The sequence below is a fragment of the Salminus brasiliensis genome, chromosome 17, assembly GCF_030463535.1.
Source record: "Salminus brasiliensis chromosome 17, fSalBra1.hap2, whole genome shotgun sequence".
Taxonomy (NCBI): domain Eukaryota; kingdom Metazoa; phylum Chordata; class Actinopteri; order Characiformes; family Bryconidae; genus Salminus; species Salminus brasiliensis.
Window position 1 is genome coordinate 8018433 of NC_132894.1, and position 26457 is coordinate 8044889.

The 26457-nt window shown below is 40.9% G+C and overlaps 2 protein-coding genes across 2 annotated transcripts; both read left to right on the top strand.

The window, feature by feature from the left end:
* The first annotated feature begins 2163 nt into the window (after window positions 1–2163).
* Window positions 2164–15440, top strand: cdc34a (cell division cycle 34 homolog (S. cerevisiae) a). The gene is made up of 5 exons (XM_072660773.1): window positions 2164–2860; window positions 11060–11146; window positions 11252–11349; window positions 13051–13185; window positions 13558–15440. The coding sequence occupies exons 1-5, from the start codon at window positions 2675–2677 to the stop codon at window positions 13775–13777; spliced, it is 726 nt and encodes a 241-aa protein (XP_072516874.1). The 5' UTR covers window positions 2164–2674; the 3' UTR covers window positions 13778–15440.
* Window positions 15441–20828: 5388 nt separating this feature from the next.
* Window positions 20829–26231, top strand: LOC140538432 (C2 calcium-dependent domain-containing protein 4C). Its single transcript, XM_072660940.1, has 2 exons — window positions 20829–20993; window positions 22409–26231. Exon 2 carries the CDS (start codon window positions 22454–22456, stop codon window positions 23714–23716), a length of 1263 nt encoding a protein of 420 aa, XP_072517041.1. The 5' UTR covers window positions 20829–20993; window positions 22409–22453; the 3' UTR covers window positions 23717–26231.
* The last annotated feature ends 226 nt before the right edge of the window (window positions 26232–26457 follow it).

Sequence of the window (26457 nt, forward strand, 5' to 3'; positions counted from 1 at the left end):
TGGTGCAGTTATTGTTAAAAAATAAAAAAATATATATCTATTTACATTTACATTTATGGCATTTAGCTGACGCTGTTATCCAGGGCGACTTGCAAGGTGACTCGTATTACAGACGTGGGCCAATGTAGTGTTAGGAGTCTTGCCCAAGGACTTTTATTGGTGTAGCACAGCATAGTCACCCAGACCGGGTACAAACCCCAGTTTCCCATGTGGTGTAGTAGCTCACTGGCAGGTAGTGGTTTTATCTGTTGCGCCACACCAACCACCATATCTATCTATCTATCTATCTATCTATCTGACTGGCTGGCTATCTATCTATCTATCTATCTATCTGACTGGCTATCTATCTATCTATCTATCTGACTGGCTGTCTATCTATCTATCTATCTATCTATCTATCTATCTGACTGGCTATCTATCTATCTATCTATCTGACTGGCTGTCTATCTATCTGACTGGCTGTCTATCTATCTATCTATCTATCTATCTGACTGGCTGCCTATCTATCTGACTAGCTGTCTATCTATCTATCTATCTGACTGGCTGTCTATCTATCTATCTATCTGACTGCTGCCTATCTATCTGGCTATCTATCTATCTATCTGGCTGGCTATCTCTATCTATCTATCTATCTGGCTATCTATCTATCTATCTGGCTGGCTGTCTGTCTGTCTCTGTGTATCTGTATCTATCTGGCTGGCTGGCTATCTATCTATCTATCTATCTGGCTGGCTGTCTCTGTCTATCTATCTATCTATCTATCTATCTGACTGGCTGTCTATCTATCTATCTATCTATCTATCTGACTGACTGACTGACTGTCTATCTATCTATCTATCTATCTATCTGACTGGCTATCTATCTATCTATCTGACTGGCTGTCTATCTATCTATCTATCTATCTATCTATCTGACTGGCTATCTATCTATCTATCTATCTGACTGGCTATCTATCTATCTATCTGACTGGCTGCCTATCTATCTATCTATCTATCTGACTGGCTGTCTATCTATCTATCTATCTGGCTATCTATCTATCTATCTGGCTGGCTGTCTCTATCTATCTATCTATCTATCTGACTGCTGCCTATCTATCTGGCTATCTATCTATCTATCTGACTGGCTATCTATCTATCTATCTATCTGACTGGCTGTCTATCTATCTATCTATCTATCTATCTGACTGGCTGTCTATCTATCTATCTGACTGGCTATCTATCTATCTATCTATCTATCTGACTGGCTGTCTCTATCTATCTGACTGGCTGTCTATCTATCTGACTGGCTGTCTATCTGACTGGCTGTCTATCTATCTATCTATCTATCTATCTGACTGGCTGCCTGTCTATCTGGCTATCTATCTATCTATCTATCTGGCTGGCTGTCTCTATCTATCTATCTATCTATCTAGCTATCTATCTATCTATCTGGCAGGCTGTCTCTGTCTGTCTCTGTCTATCTGTCTATCTATCTATCTATCTGGCAGGCTGTCTCTGTCTGTCTCTGTCTATCTGTCTATCTATCTGGCTGGCTGTCTATCTATCTATCTATCTATCTATCTATCTGGCTGGCTGTCTCTGTCTATCTATCTATCATTTCAAACTGATTCTTTTAAATCTAACCTATTTTAAGCACTGTTTTAATCCAATGAACCATTAATTGGCAAATTTAGTTACTTCAGTGGGTGATTCTTTTCTACAACACAAACTCCACTTTTTTTCAGTGCAGGGCCCAGAATTCAGAAGACACCAACATAAGAAATGAACCAGTTTACTGGTGCACATTCACATTAGTTAATATTAAAATGTATCTAAAGGTATACTGAAAACTAGCTAGTGCTAAATGTTAATCCATATGTACAAAAACAATTTTTTGTTTTTTGAGTTTTTAGACCGTAATAAATTTCCTTCTACTAAATGTAGTATTTGTTGGGTGAGTAGGTTTAAGCTTCAGTGCTGAATTTACCTTTATAAGGTTTAATTGTAAAATATTACTTATTATTACTTACTTATGGTATATAACATTACTTTTAAAAAATAAATCAAAGGTCGAAAGCCAACAAACATCAAAAACGTCAATAACGTTGGGGCTAATGAATCGGTTTGCCCGATTATTGAAAAGAACCGGTTCAATAGAACGATTCTTTCACGAATCGAACATCGCTTGTGGAGAAGTGAGAGAGCCGTTAGAGCGGATTTAACGTTACTGGGTGGCTTCTCTGCTAGCTGCTTCGTGGGGCACTGCTGTGTTTATCGGCTCTGCTGACTGTAAAAGTTAGAGTAACACATCTGAAGGTAGTGGAGGTTTAAGGTAATTGCCTAAACCGGGCTCGGTGGTACAAAAATCGCTCAAACGCCCCACAAGCCTCCTAGAAAATCCTCAGGAGGCGCTGCTAGCTGCTGCTAGCCCCGGGACTGTGAGTTGTTTTTTAGAGCTAGCTGTTCGGCCCTAGTTCGGTTTTGTTGTGGATATCTGTGGAAAGACTTGTCTAAGTATTAAACTACGCAGTAACAGGCACAGTAACAGCGGAGCTCTGGTCGAATAGGAGTGGGTAGGTGGTAAACACTGTATGCTAACGCTGCTAGCCCGCATTTGTTTTACAGAAGTTGGGGCAAAGCTTAGCTAGTTGTTTATTTCGGAAGGAGACTCCGACGCTCCGGGGTTTGGCCGGAATATGGCTCAGCATGGACAACATCATGTAGCGAGTTCACAAAAGGCTTTAATGCTGGAGCTGAAAAGTCTTCAAGACGAGCCCGTCGAAGGGTTCAGAATAACTTTGGTGGACGAGTCGGACTTGTACAACTGGGAAGTGGCGATTTTTGGACCCCCTAATACCCATTACGAAGGCGGTTATTTTAAGGTGAGTTCACGCTTGAATCTGCTCGAAAACATGCCTATCTATTCTTCAGCCCGTCCACCAGCTTTAGTTTCATGTCTTTCTCAGTGGCCTTTCACCAGCTCTAACTATGTGGTTGTCTTGAACCGAAGAGCCTCCTGATTCACCGTTGCTTGTTTCAGGTGTTTATCACTGGAACAAAGCCACCCTGAAATGACCGAGCTCATCTCCCACTCCAGATGGCCTGCAAAGCACCAGCATTGATGCTCAGTTTCATCCTTTACATATTCTGCTTTTGCCCCACACCGTGTCCCCCCTGTCCTTCATTGTTCACTGCATCTGCTGTTGGTGCTCTCGTGGATCTTCCTTTCTTTGTTGGGTTGGTAGCACTAGGTGTATTATCTAAGGTTTAAGCCTTAAAAACTACAGCTGTGATAAAGGCACCCCATGACCTGATACCTGGGCCTGGTACCCACAACACAGCCCCATGACCATCTCTTAAGCACTGTGTATTCACCTACTGTCAAGGCATTGGTCAAGGTTGGTGTGGCGCAACAGATAACACCACTATTGGCCAGTGAGCTACCACAGCATGAGGGAGACTGGGGTTCAATTCCCGGTGTGGGTGACTATGCTGCACTACACCAATAAGAGTCCTTGGGCAAGACTTCTAACACTACACTGACCCACCGCTGTAATACCAGTAACCTTGTAAGTGGCTCTGGATAAGAGCGTCTGCTAAATGCCATAAATGTAAATGTAAATGTAAGGCATTGATCATATTAATCACTCCTCGGTCATCTAAGGCACTAATTGTTCTGTTAATGAAGGTAGGTGCTTTGACTTTTTCCTATTAGGCTTCCCAGTGCCTTCTCTCTTCTAGCACACACGATTTAACTCGTTTAGTAATAAACCAGCTCCATATGTGCTGAGTCAGGTGTGTTAAAGCAGGGGGATGGCAAAAAATTGTGTACAGCATGGGGTCCACAGGAATGGGAGTGAAAAGCCCTGAGCCAGTGGCTTAATTCTTGTATATTATCTGTACTGCTCACAAATAATTTGTCTTTCTTAATATCTAATTGTGATTATTGTGATGATCTGCACTAGAACGTGGGTGGGGTTAAATGTTACTTATTATTTTTATTATAGTCCAGCATAACTAACTGGGAGAATGGAGAAAAAGGGCACCCTAAATGTATATCTAGGTCCTCAGGTCTTAGTTATGCAGATATGGGGCACAGTATGATGTATGATATGTAAAGCATGAATATAAAGCTGAATATATATACAGTACCATGGGAACACACCGGTATCTACCCTAGTTAGGGTGTCATGGATTGAGGGTTTTGAGTAGACCTAAGCTGTAGGACTGTGGCAGTGTGTATGTGTGAGGGTAGAAATACCTCTCAAACCATGCAACTACAGTATGCTAATGTACATTAATACATAAGCATTTACTCATTTAGCGGGATCAAAACATGGCCTTAATGGCCTAGATGACCAAATCATCTCCTTTCAGTTCAACGTACCACTTAGGCCTACTTGAACCCAGCCATGACCTCTTAACCAGTGTAACGTTTGGATCAGAAGTTAAGAAGTTAAGATGATTATATTTAGCACATAATCAAACAGGTGTGTCCAAACTTTTGACTGGTATTGTCAGAAATCGAAACAGAAATTATGACCTTGATATTCTGACATAACGGAGCCTTAAGCTTCTGCAAGGGAGTCAGTGTTCGACACAAAACCATTTGTCTACAATGGCTGTCAAGTCATACATTTCTCCTAAACCACATTTACAACATCTGTGGGTCTCTGTGATCTTATTGGAAAGCAAGTATTTACAGGAAAGATTTTGGTGACTATTGACTTCTATTGTTTTGTTTTTTTGCCAACATTTAGTTTTATAGCTGCAGTGCTGAACTAAAAAGGCAAAAATGTAGCACCAACCATGTTACAGGAACCATTCCTTTAAGGAGGATTCATCATATCGTTTAAAAGACAAAATCCTATTTTTCCACCTGTTTAAGCCAATATAGAAGGCATGTATTGCAATCTTTAAAGACTTTTTTAGAGAATGTGGACATAGCTGCTGCAGTGTCCAAAAAAAAAAGCTTAAAAAAAAAGCTTAAAAATGAAGTTTAAAGAAACCAAGGACAAAAAACAAGAAAGTGGCCGTGGTCGAATATCATTTCCTTTTTACAGTGAGCTTGAATGCGTTTTCTGTGAGAAGCCCAGTTGTCAGTCGTTGGCTCCTTGGTGGCTCCTGTGATGCTGATGAAGATAAAATCAAAAGTTCATGTGAAGCATCGCTCTGCGTGTGTGTGTGTCAGTTTAGGAGTGTGAGCAGTTTGAACATCGGATCATTTTAAAAGGTCACACTTAAAAATAACGTGAAAGTGTGAACAGCCATTTGTGAGAGAATTACCACAAATATTGCAGCTGTTGCAGCTTATCCTCTACTCCATTGTTGTTTTGCCACTCTGCTTTGTGGTGGACCAAAATATACATGAAATCCAATCTGACTGTTTACATTTATGGTGCATGCCCTTGAATCTGATACATATCTGGTGTAGGACCACATATGAAAGTGACTCAAATCTGATTAGAAAGGATCTGCCCTGAAAAGCCCTGAAAACAGATCTGCTTTACATTAAGGCAGAAAATCAGATTCAAGTCACTTCAGCCTGGTAATGTGAACGTAGCCCCCCCACTGATTACCCCCCCCCCCCCATACCATGCTTCACTCATAACCGCATTGATGCTGATAAACCAGCTCTAACTACAAACTGCTCCTTGTTAGCGTGATTTTAAGTTAGCGTTAGCTAGATTACCACCCCTTCAAACAGTCATTTTAACCTTAATCATTTCATTGTGCTGAAAGAGTAGAAATGGTTTTCGTATTTGTGTTTTGCAGCTTTCCGTTTTTGGTGTGTGCTGTTTTAGTGTTTGATGTTTTATTTGACAGTATTTTCCCTTTAGCATGAGTAGATAACAACTGCTAAGGCCTCATTTGGCCTCTTGCAGGTCCTCACATTTGCTGGCAAAGAGCAGAGAAAAAAACAAACCACTTTTAGGCCCTCAGTCTGTTCGTGAGGCTGCAGGACTGACTGTAGTGTATTGTATTGGCGGTCCCTAATGCCTTGTGGCTTTGTAAAACCTTGTGATGAGATTTTATAACGCTGGGCACAGTGTCATCTTGATGAACTGGCGTCTTTTTGACTTTGCAAAAGTGAAAGAGGAAACCTCAAACTAACGTGCAGTTGTGTGCCTGTTCTTGCACTTCCATCTAGTACGGTAATCTAGTTTCATAACCATCAGTGGGGAAAAGACAATGAAGGGAGGCTGGGATGTCCTATTAGACTTTTATCTAATGGAGAGAGTTGCGTAATGTGTAGCTTGTATTGTTGAATTTTAAACTGGCCACATAAACTAATGACATGGGCAGTGTTTACTATGCACTTTAACCCACTGACTTAATTATTGGCATACATTTAAGGTCATTTTATAAAAAATTCAAGTTTAGCCAAAAAAAAAAAAAAAAAAAAGACATTCGCAATGCTAATCAAATGTCAGATGTATCAGCCAGTGCATGGTTTTCTTTGTGTTTGATTTGCTGAACTATCACATTAATTCCCCTGAGACCGTTCCAGCCACGATAATGGGCTAAGCTTTGTGTCGATGCATATGTCAGTCAGCTGACTGGCAGCGAGCACCTGCTGGAGCGTGCATGCACTCAGTCCCCTCTGGCAGGTGATGTGAGCCGAGCTTCAGATAGCTGGGCAGATCGAGTCATGTTTCTTCCTCTGGGGCTGATGGAGTGTCACGGAGAAATGCGAGCAGAGGGTGGGAACGGGAGAGGCTCTCGCTGTCCGCGTTCAGCTCTCAGGGAGTTACTTTGAGTAGCAAATAAGCTCTCAACAGCCAGAGTTAATGACCTTTAACCTCTACTGAGGCACTGCTCATTTGGCTATGATTGAAGACAATAAAACAGTGAGACCAACAGTGCGACTAACAGTGTAGTTACTGTGTACATCTTACTCTTAAGTTAGTATTAGCTAATTTACAGCTTTTTAAAGAGAACAGAAAACTTTTACTGATTCTTTACTGATTAATGTGTGAGATTTGACCCCCATGCTGGAACATGGTCTGTGCTGTGGTGTTTAACCTGCTAGCTAACGTATCCAAGCCTAAATGGCCAGCTACAAATCTAAACACAGCAGAACCGGTCTCTCATTTCACCTTTGTTATCCCCAACACAAATTTTTATCCTTAACGCTTGTGGCGGTAGTGCATCGCTTAATGCGTATCAACTTGGTGGATCTATAGCTGAGCAGGCTAAGCAAAGGCTCCCTTAGCAAGTGTGCTACAGAAACAAAACCATTTTTTCTGTTCACTAAGCCAAGATTAACCAACTTCTCTCTCCTGATTCATTGCAGTTTAACATTAATTGAATGATTTGAACACAAAATGATAGTACAGAAACCACGTAACAGAAATATCTGTGCTACTTGCGCAATTTAGCTACTCCTAACCCTTGGTAATACCAAATATTGCATTGATACTTTGAGATGGGATGGAAAAAAAGTGGAGATTGCCCAACCCTTGTCCTCACCTGTCTGTTATACATTTCTTCAGCTGTTTCTGATTTTCTGTTCCCTGTCATTCAGAGAGCCAGCAGTCTGTAATGCAGATATTACACTCATAGACCTGACCATCATGGAAATATTGGGCTTTCAGTTATTTCTTTAAACTGATCTGAGACATGTTGACACGAGCTAAACTCGCATAACGTCACAGTACAAAACCTGACAACACAGTAGAGTACAGCTGTACCGCCATCATTTTCTCTCCTGTTCCAGAAGGAGCTCTTGTTCTATGGTTTTGCTGTGACCAAAGCTCAGTACTGGTTTTCTGTTTGTGTAAGCAGATCTGCATGTAAATCTGTTTTGTCAGAACAGTTCTGGACAGTGTCCTGCTCATCTGGCTTGCTCGCTGCCTGTTTAATGCAGGCCTCGTCTACCTATGTCTTTTCTGGCTTCTTTTGTACACCAGGACATTTCGTGAACTCCCATCTGAACTCAGATCTAGAGATGGTTTTTCAGTGCTTTTTTTTTCCTAATCTCCAATCCTGCAGTTTTTGCTGATATTGGCCTGATGCTGGGTATAGGAGCTTTGTCATCTCTTGTTGCTTAGCCCTAAACATCTCAAAGCATGCTGCTCTTCTGCAGGAAAGTAGATAGTGGGTTTAAATATTTTTAGGGATGTCCCGATTAGGTATTTTGCTGTTGTATTAAAAACGTATTTGAGATACTTTTCCTCAAATTTCTGCCAAGAATAAGCAGGGTTAAGTGCTTTTCCTCCATGACCCACATTTAGAAATGTCATTGCACACCCCATTACAGGCTTTAACGGATCTATGCAGTAGTGTATTTCTCTCTACAGTTGTAGTTTGGCCTAAGGCAAAGCCTTGCTCTCTTTTTTTTTTTTTTTTTTGGCAAGGAGAATCTGCTGATCTTGGTGAAGCACAGAGCAGGAGGACATTAGTATAATCACCTGATTGTAGAGGTTCCCTGTTCAATACTGAAGACCAAAAGTGTGCCAAAAGGCATTTGTCTCCTCTGTTTAAGGATCCTCTGTTTCTCTACTGCACCTCCCTTGTGAACTCTTAGCTGTGAATGAGCAAGTGAGCCCTTAAACAAGCCCACTTCTTCTCATGTCTGTCATTTCTCTTCTCATTCTCTTCATTTCCACATAAGTGACTGAGCAAGGATGCAGAGATGGTGAGGGAGTGAGAGGTTGAGGGTCTGCGTGGAGGGTGAAGTTGATTGAGGAGAGTGGCACGGTTTGTTCCAGGAGATGCTGGCGATGGCCTGGTTTACTGCACTTGTGCTATTTTCACCCAATGCACTCATACATCAAGGAAAAGCATCCAAGCAGTCGATGGGTTTCTTTTAGCCAGTGAGGGTCAGACATCAACAGAAATGTTCTAAAAGCAACGACAGAATGTGGAGAATTGTAAACACAGGGTGTGCTTCACAGCGCTGTGGTTGCACAATGTGAAGGCTGCTGCTGTTCAAGAAGAAAAGAACCCAGCTTTTTGTTTAGTGTTCATATGGCCTGTAATAAAGATGATGAAGTTAAATATACTACTTACGGCGTTGAAGTAATCCCAAAATTTAAAGCCCATAAAGAGGGGTTATCTTGCCAAGAAAAAGACTGAGACAAAAAGCTGCCTTAGAGTTCCAGAAGGCAACTGCAGTGTTTGTCAATTGCACAATGCCTCCCAATGCAACACATAAGCAGTGATGTCAATTATGAAACCTAGCCTTTTTTCTTTTAAGTTTTAAGACCTGCCTGTTATTCAGTTGCTATCAGAGCGGTAACATGACATGTATTTGTACCGGACCATCACAGATAGGTGCATGCAGCTGTATGGAAAATGCACAGCATGTGGTAAGTAGTGTTGCACAATAGAGAGCACAGATACCCTTATCCTACACATACTGAGCTTCCTATTTATGTATTTATTTATTTATTAAACAGAACATGCACCCGGTCACGCAGCACAAAGCAACAAAGCCCCAAAGTAACCATGCCAATCAACATTCGGGCTTCTGTTCGAGCTCAAGTTCAAGATGATTTGTGGTTGTTTTTTAAACATCTGTGACTGATGGCATGTAGTTTTGGGTATTTCCCCACTCCTCCTCATCAGTTACCTGCACATGGGTTTCTTGTAAACAAAGACATCACCTCATGAAGTCAAGCAAGTTAACTGAAGTTTCTTTTTAAATGTATGTCCATGCATCTTTCTTGGCTGCTTGATTGTTATCTTATTGCTGTTTCAGTGTCTGTGGTTTTGTCTCTGATTAGTCTGTCTCGGCTCTCCCTCATAGATCATTGTATTTCGCTGCTTGTGTCATGGAAAACAGGTGTTCTTTTCTGCGACCCTTATCCCTGTAACCAGTTCACAGGGTCACTTGCAAGTAATGGTGTAGGGTTCACTTTGTGTGGTTAGCTTAATTTGGTTAAATATTTTTCTATATTTCTAATAATGTTTCTATATGTAATCTGTTTATTACAGTTGTTATGGGGTGTGTTTGTGAGTCTAACCAGAAGTCTCAGTGATTTATGAGGTGAAAAGGTAGTCCATGCCATAACCTGCTTAAATGGATCGGTGCCTTGGTTTCCATAGAATTGCTTTAACTGAATGTTGTGCTTCCCTGGTCACCTTTCAGGAGTCAGATAGCTGGTGTCAGTTGGTGTGGGTCTGCTGTGTCCAGTGTGACCTGTTGTCCTCTCTCACACAGTTGGACCACTGTCAAATGAGGACCAGCTGACCATGTGAAATTGACAAATATGTGTAGGGCAATTAGTGTGCAGTGTACTGTGGGTAAAAAGGATTTGTGGGTATATGTGTTTCATTGTACACTTGGGGCCGATATGTCATAGAAGACTGATGTCATCACCACTCTCTGAATTAAAGCTACATTATGTTTGTTGGGGGTAGGGTGGGGGGTGTGTGATGTTTTGTGAGGATGACCAACAGTTTTGAAAACTAATTTAAAACTGAATATAGGGATTTTTAATGTTTAATTTGTAATATTAAATTCATTATAGCAATGGTGTCCTGGATATGGTCAGATAATTGTCTTGATGTGATCAATTGCAATAATAAAAAAATTCACATTGCCCACCCCTACTGAGCTTTTTTTTTTTTTTCTTATTTATTTTCCTTAAGGTCCACTGGCAACATTTGTGTGGCATAATTGATTTCTACATGACTATTTTTCTTTTTTAAGGCTGCTATAAACTAAATGAGCTCCGTCCTGTAGGGCTGCACAATAAATTCAATTTTCAGGTTCCCCTGAAGAAGGATGTGGAGTGAAATGATGATTTATCAGGGTGAACGGGACCTCTTAATAGACTACTTGACTTGTTAAAGTTTCTGAAGCCTTTCTGGAGTAATTTTGGAAAACGAGCACAAAAGCTATATCAACAAATGAGATGGTTGTATATCAGTCTTGTTTGGTTTAATTGTTATGAATACTTTGAATACATAAATTAGTAGTGAAGTATAAGCCACAAAATAATGCAGTATAAAACTTTTACCACCCCACCTATCATTGAGTCAAAATGTGCAGCTAGTGTCAACTCTCCATGATGTCTCTGTGCTGAAGCTGATTTCTGATTAATTCAGAATTTGTTCTGTTCTGTTTTCAGGCTCGTATCAAATTCCCTGTTGATTACCCTTACTCGCCTCCATCCTTTAGATTCCTCACTAAGATGTGGCACCCCAACATCTATGAAGTAAGTATGTTTACTCTGTTAGGACACAAACATACTACCTACTTGATTTTGTAGGTTGTATTCCTTTAACTGTGGTAAGTTATATGTAATTGTGTGTGCTTTCAGAATGGAGACGTGTGCATTTCCATTCTGCACCCTCCCGTAGATGATCCCCAAAGTGGAGAACTGCCTTCAGAGAGGTGGAACCCCACACAAAACGTCAGGTAAAGCACACACACTGCAAATACACCTGCTTTGAATGTGTTTTTACATTACTGTGGCGGTTAAACCAGTATGTGCAGGGACAAAAGAGAACTAACTGGAGAGAATGTAAACCTGTACACAACAGAAGACTGTGCTTCTTTACTGAGTAAAGAATGAAGAGGTGATTCATGTGTCAGAAAAATGTTTGAGACTCTTCTAATTGCTGCTTTGCCATCACGGATGATTAGACTTCACTCACACTGTAACACAGATTTTGCATAGGTTAAAACATTGGTTGGTGTGGCGCAACAGATAACACCACTACCTGCCACTGAGTTACGCTATGCTGCGCTACACCAATAAGAGTCCTTGGGCAAGACTCCTAACACTACACTGGCCCTTCTCTGTAATATGAATAACCTTGTATGTCACTCTGGATAAGAGCGTCTGCTAAATGCCGTAAATGTAAATCTGCATTTGCATGTATGTTTCTAGCCTATATGCTACTCCAGGCTCCACGTGTTGCACTGTGTAACTTTTGAGAAGCATGGAGGAAAACGTTTGAGAGAACTATGTAACATTTGTGTGAAATATGGTAATATCACTGACGTTGCTTTGACAGTCCAAATGCTTCTCTCACTTTCATTGACTGATCTGTATCGCTTAAAAGTACAGAAATGCCTGTGACCATTTCTGTAACCTTGAGTAGGGGCTCAAGGCACAAATTTCAGCCCATGAGCAAGATGTACCAATTCTCGCAGAATGCTGCCTTAACAATTACTGTTGCATGCACATTGGTTACTGATAATGCTGGGTAGTATGACTGGTGAGTTGGTATACCGTCTTAATATATGTCTTAAAAGGGTAGATCAATGAACAAATGCCCCAAGCGCTTAGGATTTTGTTGCTAGCAACAGTAGGCTAACACATGCATGCTCCTGAAGGACCCCAGGCTATTTTCAAGTCTGCCTGATTTAAAGTAAACCTCCTTGTTTCTGCTGGCGAAGTTGTTTTTTCATTAGAAGTCCTATAAGATCTTTGGGAGAGGTCGTAATCCAGCAGAGTCTGAGAGACACCTCAGCTATAGTCACGTACATAAATGGATACTTGCACACACCTGCACACACCAGAATGCAAGGCGCCAAGCACTTTCTGAACACACTACAGTAGCATTGAGAAAGTAAATGATTTCTAAGGAAAAACTAAACTTTAACCACATTTAGACAAACAGGTTCAGTTATTAAACGTACAATGTTTTAATGAATGCAGTAATGACCAGATAATCAGATAATAAATATTATTTAGCTCTGTTTTGCAAAATAAAACACATTATACAGTGTTAAATATGTGTAGTAGTGAAGTCAGGCACTGTTAACCTGTAATGATGGGCCTACTGTTTTCAATTGGATTCAGATTTAAAAGTCTTCCCCTTCCCCAAATTTTGAATTCAATTGACTTGAATTGCAGGGTTTTTCCCTTTTTTTTAATTATTTAAAAAAAAAAACATCATTATGTAAATGTATGTAAATATGTTTAAATGGACATCCATAGTTTGTATTAATAATTCTACACTTTTAATATCACTCTAGCAATCTCAGGCTCTGCTGCTGACCTATTTTAACAGACATGTTTCATGTTTTTTAGTCATAAACAAATCACTGTAATATTCATGCTCCGCTATTAAAAGCTGATGTAAGAAAAATGCTGACTGTCTTTGGCAGGACCATCTTGCTGAGTGTGATTTCTCTGCTCAACGAGCCCAACACCTTCTCCCCAGCCAACGTGGACGCTTCCGTTATGTACCGAAAGTGGAGGGACAGCAAAGGCCGAGACCGGGAGTATGCCGACATTATCAGGTTAGTTCAAAGCACTTGCACCTGTTTGCTGCCTGAACCTTGTAAATAAATGAGTTTACCTTGTTCTACACAGGCTGATTCTTTTTGAGAGTTCAGCACCCATTCTTTTTTTTTTTTTTATAATGAAAACCTTATTTTCAGCTGATGTATTTTGATGACAGTTAAGTTGCAGCTGTACAGGCAGTCCACTGTCCATTTATTTTGTTCTTGCTTCTGCCTTAAGCTGCTTTTTTAAAATGTAGAATGGTCCTTGCTGTTTTGTGTCAAGTAAAGTATATTCACACACACACACACACACACACACACACACACACACACACACACACACACACACTCTGGTCCTTATACTTTGTTTTGCACTCTGTCTCTCAGGAAGCAGGTTTTAGCCACTAAAGCAGATGCTGAACGTGATGGAGTTAAAGTTCCCACCACTCTGGCAGAGTACTGCGTCCGCACTCGCACCGCACCACCAGACGAGGGCTCCACGCTCTTCTACGATGAATACTATGATGACGAGGAACTGGATGAGGAGAACGATGAGGAGGAGGACTGTTGTTATGATGACGACGACTCTGGCACCGAGGACTCATGACATTATCTGTCAAAACTGAACTCTTCATTCCCTCTCATTTGCTTTTAAAGCCACTTGAGAAAAGAGAAAAAGAGAAGGCTCCAAGTTGGTTTGTTTGGATATATATATTACTTGTAGTTTTACTTTAATTATCTCTTCTTTTGGTTTTGAGGGCTTTTTTGCATATGAACCATGAATCAGCAGTCACCATAGAGGAGTAGTTTCTGTTTTTGTTGACTTATGATTCTGTGATGAGGAGCACAAAAGTCACTGATCCAGCTGAGCCATTCATCTTTGTATATCTGGTGGAACCCAACCCAGTCCTCCTTTCCCAGTTTGTAGTCAAGTTTTTTTTTTTTTTTTTTTTTTGTTTTTTTTTTTTTCCTTCCTCCCTCCCTTTTCTCCAAGGTATAGCATTCTGCTGAAAACTTGGCCTTCAGTTTGTGCGTGTGTGCATGCATGCAAGACTGAGGACTCATCAAGTCTCTGTGATGCTGCTACATACATATAATATACAGTACCACAGACTCAGGGCTATTATTTCTCTTTTTAATTACATAAATTTATTTCTACCAGCTGTGTGTGTGTGTGGCTGTGTGTGTGTGGCTGTGTGTGTGTGGCTGTGTGTGTGTGGCTGTGTGTGTGTGGCTGTGTGTGTGTGGCTGTGTGTGTGTGGCTGTGTGTGTGTGGCTGTGTGTGTGTGTGTTATTGTTGTTATGCAAAAACCATACAGGGCAAGATTTATTTTAAAAAGTCATTTTGTAGCTTTTCTATTGGTCCACTCATCATGAAATGTGGATACAATATAAAGGACAACTTCCTGAAAAGTGAGAAATGGCAAAAATATAGGAGGTTCGAGGTTACAAGAGTCAAGGTTTTTGTGCAACAGCGACAATGTGCTCTAAATCCCACAAGTGAGCTTTATATTTGCTTAATTATTACAGATTATACAGAGATTATAGAGCGTCTTGCAGTACATTTTGAAGACTGCCATTTTCTTGTCTGTACTTGAATAATTGGTTTAGATTAATTTGACTCCACTTTAATATGCTTTACTTCAGTCATTTGGGGACACTCAGGGTTGGGTTTTACTGTGTTCAAATAGTCCCACTGCTGTCATTTTACCACCGTTGTACCTTTTATTTACAGGGAAATGCATATTTTGAACTCCTGTTATAAGGTTGTGCTTGACTGATGTGCTTATGTAAAGCTTTAAAGATCATTGTGAAGGTATTGGAGATATTCTGTTGTTTAATGTCCTTAAAACGTCATTTTCCCATTGATTCAGCAGGAGACAGGCATGTCGAAGCAAAAACCCTCCTCAGGGAAACTGACAAATCTGAAAAGATTATACATCAGGCCTCTGTGCGGTTTACAAGCCCCCCCCCCCCCCCAGTATTACTTCCCCTCTTCAGCTACAGCTGATCCCACGGTCACTAGCGGCCTGGCAAGATGAGGGCTAACATGATGAGCTTCCTCAAGACCTTGACACCGTGGCTAGACCAGAATATTGTGCAAAAATAAAAAAACACTGCCCTCTTATGAGGAGTTTGTTCTTGAGATTGGAGGGTGACTTCATTCATATGTGTAATGTGCATTATTGTTCTCATTCGCTCCTTTTGTATTTCCTTTCATTTTTTTCTATCTATTTAAGACCTGAATAAAAGTCTTTATCACAGTTGAATTAAGGTTTCCTTTTTTTTTTTTTTTTTAGTTGGGGGGGGGGGAGGAGGAGAAGTACCAAAATTGTAATTTATCATGTGGTGGTAATGCATGACTTGTGTCCTGTTGCTTGAGCTGCATGTTTGGCATTAGTGCTTTTTCACTAATTACAATTTTATTTTATTTTTTTTACCAGAATGAGCTTTTTCGGTTTCTTGTCAAATTTAGCAGGTGCACACTTGCATATTTATGCTTTTCCCAGCACAAGTAATTAAACTATTTTCAACTGACCTTGTGCCAGGTCACTCTAGCCTGGTGTGCTACTTTCCCACTAGAGGGTAGTATTTAGTGTATTTACTTGTGGCAATGTGAGTCTTTACTGCTTTTCTGTTGTGAGAACTGCAGTCATTTACAGGGCTCTAAAGCTGTTGGATAGGCGTCATAAATTGAGTGTTTGTAAAGCATATAAGCACAGGAGAAAGTTTTACTATAGGCAAACAGTCATTAATGTTGGGCAGATGTTTTCGTAATATGACTCAACCATAGCTAATTGGGCTTTTGTGTTAACTGGCATATGTTTGTTTGTATTTATTTATTTATTTATTTTAAGCATTGATTGACATGCTTGTGTGCTTTGAATCATTGTCTTGGTGCGTGATCCAACTGCATGTTAGCTATAAATACATTGATGTCTAGTGACGTTAATTTGGGCCTTTTTTGTAACCTTTTCCAGATTGAGGGGCCTCTACAAACCTTTTTCTCAAGCTTTCAGGCATCTGTCCCCTCTGAAACATGCCAAACTGTGTGCTGATAAGTTTACTCTGACCACAGTTAGTTGTGAACTGGACAGTGATGACCCTATTTGATGCTTAACACTTACACTGGTTACTGATCACTGTCTCATAATTGATACCTTGGACACCAAAGACAGGTAAGAAGTAACAAGCTTTGGTGACTGTTTTTGCCCAACTATCACTACAATCCAGTTCCGTGAACATGAAAAACTGCCAGCCACCAGATCTAAATCCAATAGACCACCTTTGAGATGTGGTGGAACTGAAGATTTGCAGCATAACATTAGTATTTAGGGTTGGTAACGATTGACAAAACAAAAGTGAAAAACATCATCTACAGTGACCTCTGTCAAGGGGTGGGATACATCAGGCAGCAAGTGAACAGTCCGTTCTTGAAGGTGATGTGTTGAAAGCATGCAAATGGGCAAGAAGAAGGATCTGAGACACTCAGACAAGGTTTCTAACTGGTGGCTAGACAACTGGGTCAGAACATCTCAAACATCAGACAGGTGTTTTTTATTTTTTAAGTATGCAGTGGTCCAAGACAGGACGACTGATCAACTGGCAACAGGGGTCATGGGCACCTAAGGTTCACTGATATGATCCATTGATGTCCCCACCTCACAATTTCCAGGATTTAAAGGATCTGCTGCTAACGTAGTCACAGTCAGACGAGTCCATGCCTTAAATGTTCAAGTGTGTGTGTGTGTGTGTATGTATGTATATATATATATATATATATTATTATTCTTAACACACACATTATATATATATATATATATATATATATATATATATATATATATATATATGTGTGTGTGTTAAGAATAATAATTACAATATTCATTGTAGTTCCTCGATCAAACACCAGGGGGTGACACAGCCTCAGTTTCATAAACAGGGTCAGGGTTGGTAAGCTGAGCAACAAGGGTTCTATAGAAGATGAGACTATAGAAACCCTCTACTTTGCTATAGAAGGTTTACCTGTTCAAATGATCGAGGCCAAATCTCGTCATATGTCCAGAACGACTGGGATCTAATTCAGCCTAAATAGTTTTATCTGGACTATTGCATTCCAGGGATTTATTGATTACCCTGGAAATGTCAGGGGTCAACTGGTATATTTTATTCAGGTTAAGTTGTGCTTGCTTTTCGGTACTGCAGTGTTCCTTCATCGGTAGGGGGTAGAAACTTCACCTTGTATGTAAGGCAGTGGTGTTGCCCACTATGCTATCCCAACATTACAACTAATGACCAACTCACTGGATCCAGTATATTTACCTCACACTGCACTAATAACGTCATCGGTTAGAATGAAGAACTGAAGTATGAAGGACTGTTGTTGAGTAAACAAGAACTTCTACAAGGACTTTCATGATTTTAGTGCAATAATTTTCTACATTCTTATTCTGAGAAAACAAGAACTTTCTAAATTCTGTTTCTGTGAAAAAACAAGCTCTCTCCATGCTTCATCTCAGAGTCTTAAGAAGCCTTCTGACGTAGTCTTGTGGACAAACCTCCTGGTTCTGGCCCTTCAGATAAAAAGGAAACACGTGGACCTGGGGGGCTGAGCAGTTCAATTGGGGGGGGGTGACTTCAAGCTACATGACAAGGTAAATGTGAGCCAGTTTCCTAGGAAACCAATGGGGGGAAATAAAGTGCAACACTAAACTCAACTGTGAAATGAAGGTTTGACTTTTTATTCAGGCTCCTAAATCTAGTCAATTTAGGCATGCTTTAATGCAGCATACATGTGCATTCACTGGAACCCCCCTGAGTCCGTACAGTTTTTTGTCAGTTTCGTGCATTTAGCTGATGGACACGCTGTGTCTCGGCATAATTTCGTCAGGTCAGGCTTATTCTCCTGTTATTCTTGCTTGAAATAGATGTGCTGTGCATGACTGTGAAAGGTCTCTTGACATTTTGCTATGAGAACATCCTTCTGATGAGCCATTCCTCCTCAGAATAGGTGGTTAATTCTCCTCCGTCGTGACAATGTGTGTGTAATAGGCTTCTCACTGTAGCTCTCTGGGTATTCTACACTCAAAGTAGCCACTATTAAATCATTTAGTGTGACTCACTGATCGAACAAAAAGCCTCAAGGACCAGATGCCATACAGGCTGTTTTGAGAATCAGGCCAGTAATTTGTTTCTATGGACTTTTGACTTCTCCACAGGCTTTGACTCCTGTTGATCTGTAGATTCTCCATGGCTGACTCTGAATACACTTAAATCACCATCTCTGCTAATTCAGACCTTAAGGCGCGGCCATAGATTATCCATAATTACATGTTCCTACGTACAATGACTATAGAGGGAAACTGTGAGCTCTGAGTTCAATAAAATCAGCTTTAGGGCCTGTATTCATGACGCTGCTCGGAGTAGGAGTGCTGATCTATATTCAGTTTCTTTTTGTTCACTGTTTCATAGTAAATATCACAGTTACTTTTATATATTATAGTTATTTTAATCCTGTGTGAAGTTTAATAAACCTCAGAAATAAGTACTTAGTAATTAGTGAGGTACATGTCCACCATTGTCCACATGTCCACCAAGGCTTCATAATAATAGTGTTAATAATAGATGGGCGAACATGAATTATCTTCATCTACAGTAGCATCTGTCAAGGGGTAGATATATTAGGCAGCAAGTTAACAGTGATCAGTTCAGGCATAGAAACCTGAGCCACTTTGACCAGAGACTTACTGTGATTGTGAATCTTAAAAAAATAAAAGAACTCTTAAAATAAAGGTTCCTGAAATGGTTCCTTAAGCGATTCCATTCAATGAGAATGAGAGAGAGAGAGAGAGAGAGAGAGAGAGAGAGAGAGAGAGAGAGAGAGGAACCTTTACATTAGTGAGGAAAGTTAAAAAGTCTGCAGAATCCTCTCTGTGTTTTTATTTACTTCACGGTTGGTCTGAAGTCGTGTTATTTCTAATGTTTTAGCGCAGTCTGTAAGGATTTGGTGGATGGAAAGTCATTTGACAGGTTTTCGGAGTGTGCACTTGACACTGCTGAGATCTCCTTTATTTGATCTTAACTCTTCTGAGCCTTTTTTCTTTTCCCCCACCTGTAAAAGTACATTTGTTACCATAGATATGGCCTGGTATCCAGGGCAACCAATGGCCAGAGAAGAGCAGATTGACAAGCGATTGAAAGTTCAACCCCAAGTACATTTTAATTCACTGTACTGTGTTTTTCAGCACTGCCCCCCACCCCCCCTCTGTATTTCAGTGTAAAAATAGCCCATGTGAAAAGAACAGTTCTGTCAACAAATACATGGACAGACTGGAGGAGACCCCTCACACCAAGCAAACAGATAGTAAATCAGTGTAAATGTTTCGGGTACACACAGCCGTCCTCAGTACACAAACACCCAACACAACATGGTGGATATGCTATATAGCCACCTACATATCATGAGACAGTTCACATGACCAATATGCATTGAGACCACCCAGCTGTCCCCCAAATTAAGTCATTTAGTTAATTAACACCCACTAGCTAGGACTCCTCCTGTTACACAATCCAATCAGTACAATTGTACATTTCTTTCTCTTTTTTGAGATTATTGTTTGCTTTGGATGGATGGATGGATGGATAGATAGACAAACAGACAGACAGATAGATAGATAGATAGATAGATAGACAGACAGATAGATAGATAAATAGATAGATAGATAGACAGACAGACAGATAGATAGATAAATAGATAGATAGATAGACAGACAGACAGACAGATAGATAGATAGATAGATAGATAAATAGATAGATAGATAGACAGACAGATAGATAGATAAATAGATAGATAGACAGACAGACAGATAGATAAATAGATAGATAGATAGATAGATAGATAGATAGACAGACAGACAGACAGACAGATAGATAGATAAATAGATAGATAGACAGACAGACAGACAGACAGATAGATAAACAGATAGATAGATAGACAACCGGCTTGATCAAATTAGTTAACCATCCATCCAAAAGCTGGTCTTCAGCAAGGCACACACACAGCTTGTAGATAAGTCTTGCTAACAGAACAGGACTCTGGAGCAGAAAACCATGAGCCAATTGATACCATGCCCAGTTCCAGGCGTATAGAGCCAGAGACGTATAAAGCCCCCCAGCATTGAGCTGTGGAACGATGGGGCTTCATCCAATACTTCTGGGATGAGTTGAGGAGTTGGGGATGAGGTGGGGTGTTGATCATCCATCAACATCTTGACCTCACTAATGCTCTTGTCATTAAATGCAATGCTACAGAATCTAGCAGAAAGCTTCCATACTGTAACTATCTTTCCCTAGAGACAGTTACAATGACCAAGCAGGTGTCCCAATACTTTTGTCCGTGTGTATCTCCTTGTCTCCATGTATCTCAGTATTTAGCGACAAGCTACTGTTCCAATCCATCCGGCTCGAACGATGCAGACGGGCTGTGATTGGTGAGTGCAGCAGCTACTCTGATTGGTGAGTGCAGCAGCTACTCTGATTGGTGAGTGCAGCAGCTACTCTGATTGGTGAGTGCAGCAGCTACATTGATTGGTCAGTGCAGCAGGTGGGAGACTATTAAAGGACAGTAGGCTGGTTTACCGTGAGCTCCTCTGTGGAGGCTGAGAGACGGAGTTTCACACACACACACACACATACACATACACACACACACGCACACACACACACATACACACACACACACACAGTCACAAGACGAAATGATCCGTTAAGAAAAGCTAATCTACTTGAGGAGTCAAAGCAGAAGAACCGGTTCAGACATCACTGTAAGTAACCCACTCTAACGCAGCAGGAGGAACAGGTGGGAATACAGGGCATTACTGCTGTTTCTGGATGCCAGTGGCTGTAGTTTACTTTCCATGTGTTAACTAGACTGTTCTGTCTTAAATTAACCCTCTTTATCAAGTCAAATATCACGAAATGTCACTAGAATTGACATCCTATTGTCTTTTTGGCATTAATAATTACGTGTAAATACATATATTAGGGTACCTAATTTCTAATAAACATTATTTAGAAATGACTACAGTTTAGCGTGAGTTTACACTGAGACTGTGATGTTAAAGTTAATACTACTACTACTTAATTTAGTCAATATCCTGGCTGTACCTCTCTATCTGCTCTGCCTCTTCTCGAGCTGGACTGTAAATGTGTGTTGGAAAAGGCTAAATCAGCCCCTGCAGGGGTTCTGTTAAGTTCGTCAGGGAAAGGGGGGACGAGGCTGTTTGCGATGCTCTGCCTCCCTCCAAACTGCCTGTTGCTCCAAAACTGGACCCATATACAGTGTTCATAAAGTCAGCTGTGCTTTAGAGAACAGGCACAGAGCAACAAGTTTAAACTTATTATTATGAAATATTATTAATATTAAAACTTTTTTTATTTTTTATTTATTATATATGCTAAGACATGCCTTTAAAAACCCCTCTGAAATTCTTTGGTTTTTGGTCTGAAACTGCTGGTTGCAAATCATCACTGAAAACAGCTCGGATACAAACCTGAGCTAATGTGAAGCCAGGTGTGTGGAAGTAATGCTGTTATGCCACATGTAACCCATCGTTTATTCAGCTGTAGGAACAAAGAGACGGCTTGTTATAGACCTACATATTATTCCTGAGGGAAAACAGTCTTTATGACGACTGTTGTAAACAAACTACCTACTTTCATGGCATAATTCATTACTACAGGATAAATGGAGGTGATTTATTCTATGAGAAAAAAAGCCAAAAAAGTGATTTCATGCAAAGCAGTGGTGATGGTAACCAGACATCCATCGGCTTTAATGCCTTCAAGAGCTCCCTAACAGAAAGCTATTACCTGAAATGGCTGTGGATGCGCTGTCTGATACCTGAGACATTGTTTTACGATGCTTTTGAGAACTTTCCAATCAGGTTAATGGGAAACAGGGGAATACAGGGCATTGCATGGCGATATAGTCCCCAAAGAAATCTTTTATATTTATATTTTATGTTTATATCTGAAGACACAAATAAGTTCACTGGTGGTTTTGGGTAGTAAATAACAGTTATATTTGTGCTGTAGAGAAATATGGCAGTGTATAACATTTGCTTTGATTATGCCGCAATGTTAGATACCCCTTGTCAATGTCATGGAAATAAAAAAATGCTTACGTTATTCTCTGCCATGTGTGTATGCTAAGCATCTGTCCCACCTGATGTTGCAGACAGAAGCCCCTCCTCCCCATCATTCCATCACGCCTGGAAAAAACATGTGGGTTCTGGACAAAATCCGGAGTTCAGTGGAGAACAACGCGCCCCGCCAGGGGGAGGCAGGCGACAAACAGGAAAAAGCCCCCATCTACAGTAACGTCCTCACCCCTGACAAGATCCCTGACTTTTTCATCCCACCGAAACTGGTCAGCTGCCCACCAGAGGCTGAAACACCGGATGTCAAACCCAAAGAAGGTCTGCGGCCGTCCACCTCAGAGCAGACCATCGGCAACAAAATCATCAGCAGCCCTCGGAGTCCCCGTCTGGTCAGCAAGCTGGCTGGAGACACCAAGAACCTTCTGAGGGCCGCCAACCGTCACATCATTCAGATTGAAAGTGCTGATGAAGTCGTCGCTGGTGATACCAATGCCGATCCGCAGTCCCAGACGGCTATGTCTCTACCCTATATTCCAAAGACTCAGACCTCCTATGGGTTTGCCACACTAATGGAGAGTCCCCACACTCGCCGGAAAGAATCCCTGTTCCACTGTGACCACACGAGTCCGGTCACCTCCCCGAACACCCAACGCAAGTCCCAGGGCAAGAGCAGCACCGAAGGCAGCCACCTGAACCCGGTGGATTTCAACGCGTCTCACATCAGCCCGTACCGTTACTTCAGCGGGGGCGAGAGCGATACCTGCTCCTCTGCGGAATCATCCCCATTCAGCTCCCCTTTGCTGTCCCGCTCCGCCTCTCTGCTCAAGATCTTCACTCACGAGACCCAGGCCAAGGTGGTCAAGGCCAAGAGAACGTTCGCCCGGCACAGTTCGCTCTCCACAGACGAGTGCAGCTCAGCAGAGCCCAGCCCCAACGTGCCCAGACGGGTTCACACCTCTATGGGAGGTGGTCCCCTGGACCATCTGCATGGAAGAGACAGGCAGCAAAGAGAGCACACGGTCAACTTGCACAAAGGTGGCACCATCCGTCTCTGCGCCGACTACGACGCGGGGACAGCACGCCTGAGGATTCGGATCGTAGCGGCCGAGGACCTGTACGACCAGATGTTCGACATGAAGAGCATCAACTGCTGTGTTTCGCTCTACCTCAATCCGGGTAAGCTGCAGAAACAGCGGAGCAATATCATCAAGAACAGCCGCAATCCCGTCTTCAATGAGGACTTCTTCTTTGACTCGGTCAGCTCGGCGCAGGTGAAAACCCTGGCTCTGAAGATCAAAGTGGTGAACAAGGGCACTAGTCTGAAAAGGGACAGCCTGCTGGGAGAGAGAGAGGTTCCTCTGGGGAAGCTCCTGCCTGGCCTTTAAAGCTCGAAGCAAGGACTTACATGGACTAACTGTCTTCAAAAGGCAACTAATGTACTCTGAAGTAAATAGCTAAGCCTGTCTCCATGTAGCACTATGTAGTACTTTTGTTGGGCACGTTTACTCATAACACTCTAGAGCTTGGTACTCATAGCAAGTAACTGTGTATATTGGAATATGGTTATGTGGTTATGCATATAAAGATAGTATTCTATTGGATATATGTTTGTTATATATATTTAATATATATATTTTCTATGTTTGACATATGTTCTATGCTTGTTGTGTAAACTGGTGCAGACAGAACATTTGCTTTTTGATTGTACAACCTTTTTTTGTCCAGCCCTGATCCTTTGAACTCGCACAATGACCCAGTGTGCAAATGTTAGCTTTGATCCTGGATGCATCTGCTGACTAATTTGGAGGATGTTGCATCACTGTGTCTTACCAGACATTGGCGTAAATATGGAAATGTGATGATGTGTGTGTGTGTGTGTGTGTGTGTGTGTGTCTGCACTCACCCTTGTGAATAGTTTTTTATCGTGAGACCCAGAAGCCTTACTGAAGACGGAGGAGGTTGGCATGTGATGGTCAGCTCTGACTGGACTGCATTAAGCTGATGAGCATGACTTTGTTAACCTATTCTGACTGGACGTCATCTTCGCTGGACGTGTTTGTCGTACGTCGGTACACTGACGGTGTTACATCACAGACTCTTGATCTTGATCTTTTATGGACTCCTTATCCTACAAGTACCGACAGGTTAATGTGTCTTGGGCAGTAATTAATAGGAAATACTGGGGAACTCAATCTGATGGTTATAGTATTTAAAACTATAAAAAAAATGATTTACATTTTGGTCTCAAACAACCAAATTCTCAGGAAATATAGGCCTAAATATGAAGACCAGTTGTGTCATAAGTTCCCTGTTTTGATATAACATTGCTGTCCTGCAAAAACCTTGTATCTCCAGCATGGCAACCTTCTTAATTTTCAATGAAAGTCAATGTAAAAAGATTGTATTCTAAACGCTACGAAGGATTTCTTTTAACAATACCATAAAAGAACCATTTTAGGTTTGATAAAGAATAATTTTTGTTTAAGAGATATACACATATGCCCAAACGTTTTTGGACACCTCTTCTAATGAATGCATATTGCTACTTTAACTTGCACAGATATGCAAATGCACACAAACAGCTTATAGAATGGGACTCATGAACCGACTGGCACCATCCCATGCTAATGCCAGGCCTGGACTAGAGACATAAAAAGCCATCCAGCATTGAGCTATGGGGCAGTGGAGCTGTGTTCTCTGGAATGATGGTGGTGCTCCATCCAATACTTTTGGGTTGAGGCGTGGTGGTGATCATCCAACATCCTGACCTCCCTAACACTCTTGTGTCTAAATGTCATCATATCCTCACAACATTGCCCCAGAATCTAGTAGAACTCTGAGTGAGATTTAAACTAGTGAATGTTAAGGTTCTTTACACTCATGGGTGTATTGGTTCTTTCTACATACATGTTTTACACATTGTAAAAAAAAAAATCTGGCAGATTCAGATTATATTAGAAAAAGTGAAAATTGAGATACAAGGTTTTTGCATGACAGAGCCCATAAGTATGATTCCAATTCTAAAGTAGATTAAAGTAAATCATCAAAGCAATATTAGAGCACCATCATTTCTTTGCTAATGCAAGTTTCAAATGCAGTACTTCAGTCTGAATCTCACGCTTTTCCTTGATGCTTTCTTAATGTTGAAGTATTATGATAATAGTAGGAAAAAAAGTCCCATGGTTCTAGCTCTCCGTTTGATGTAGTAAATGTAGAGATATCAGTGGTAAGAGTTGTAGACCTCATTAAAATCTCCCCGCAGGAAAAGGCCGGATGACCTTGCTTATGATCAGGCCAGCAGAGAGTGCAAATGATCCCTTGTTATTAAGTCCTGAAATGCTGCTTAATCAAACAAGAGGTAAAAGGTTTTTAGCTGCCCGGGCTTTTTCCTTTTATTTCTTCCTTTTTTTCTTTTCAAAAGCTGTGTGTTCCAGAGCTATTAAGGCATTTAAAGAAAAGTGTTCTGATGTGATGACGTTTTCTTTAATGCATTACTCAGAAAGGGTTTTCTGTTACGGAGCCGCTCTGACGCTCAAGTCTTCCTGTTTATTAACAGGTCTTTCAAAGTGCCAATCCAACATACTTGATGTAGAAAGGGTTTTATTCACATGATGTTTGTCCCAGTTTGTAAACGCTGGACTCTGATCTTCTCTGGTGTTTGTACTTCATGTGAATGGATACTGTTTTTATCGTGGTGACCCTGTGTTTGAAGCTGTGAACTGTTGAAATGTTGGAGATGTAGATGTGCTTTATATGTGGCATGCTCTCCACACTTCTGCATGAATTCTGGAACATGTGTTTGCTGATATTAATGGAAAACTGCAGGTTGTGGTGAGAGTTTTAGAGTTTTATCCTAAGTGCTTTTGTTAATGTAAGAAAAATAAAGATATATGGAGCTTATTAACGGTATCTGAGCACCCTGCCGGGTTTACATAATAAATATCCCGTATTGAGGAGGTTCATTCTCGCATTTCTGGGCAAAAGTCAGCGAAGAAGAAACAGATATGAAGTCAGTAACGACGCTCTTCTTCACTGAAAAATAAAGGTTCCTACAGGCCTAGGATAATCCCTTAGTAGGGTTATATAGGCTTTAGGTAGTAAAGTAAAGTAGTTGGTCATGTATTAA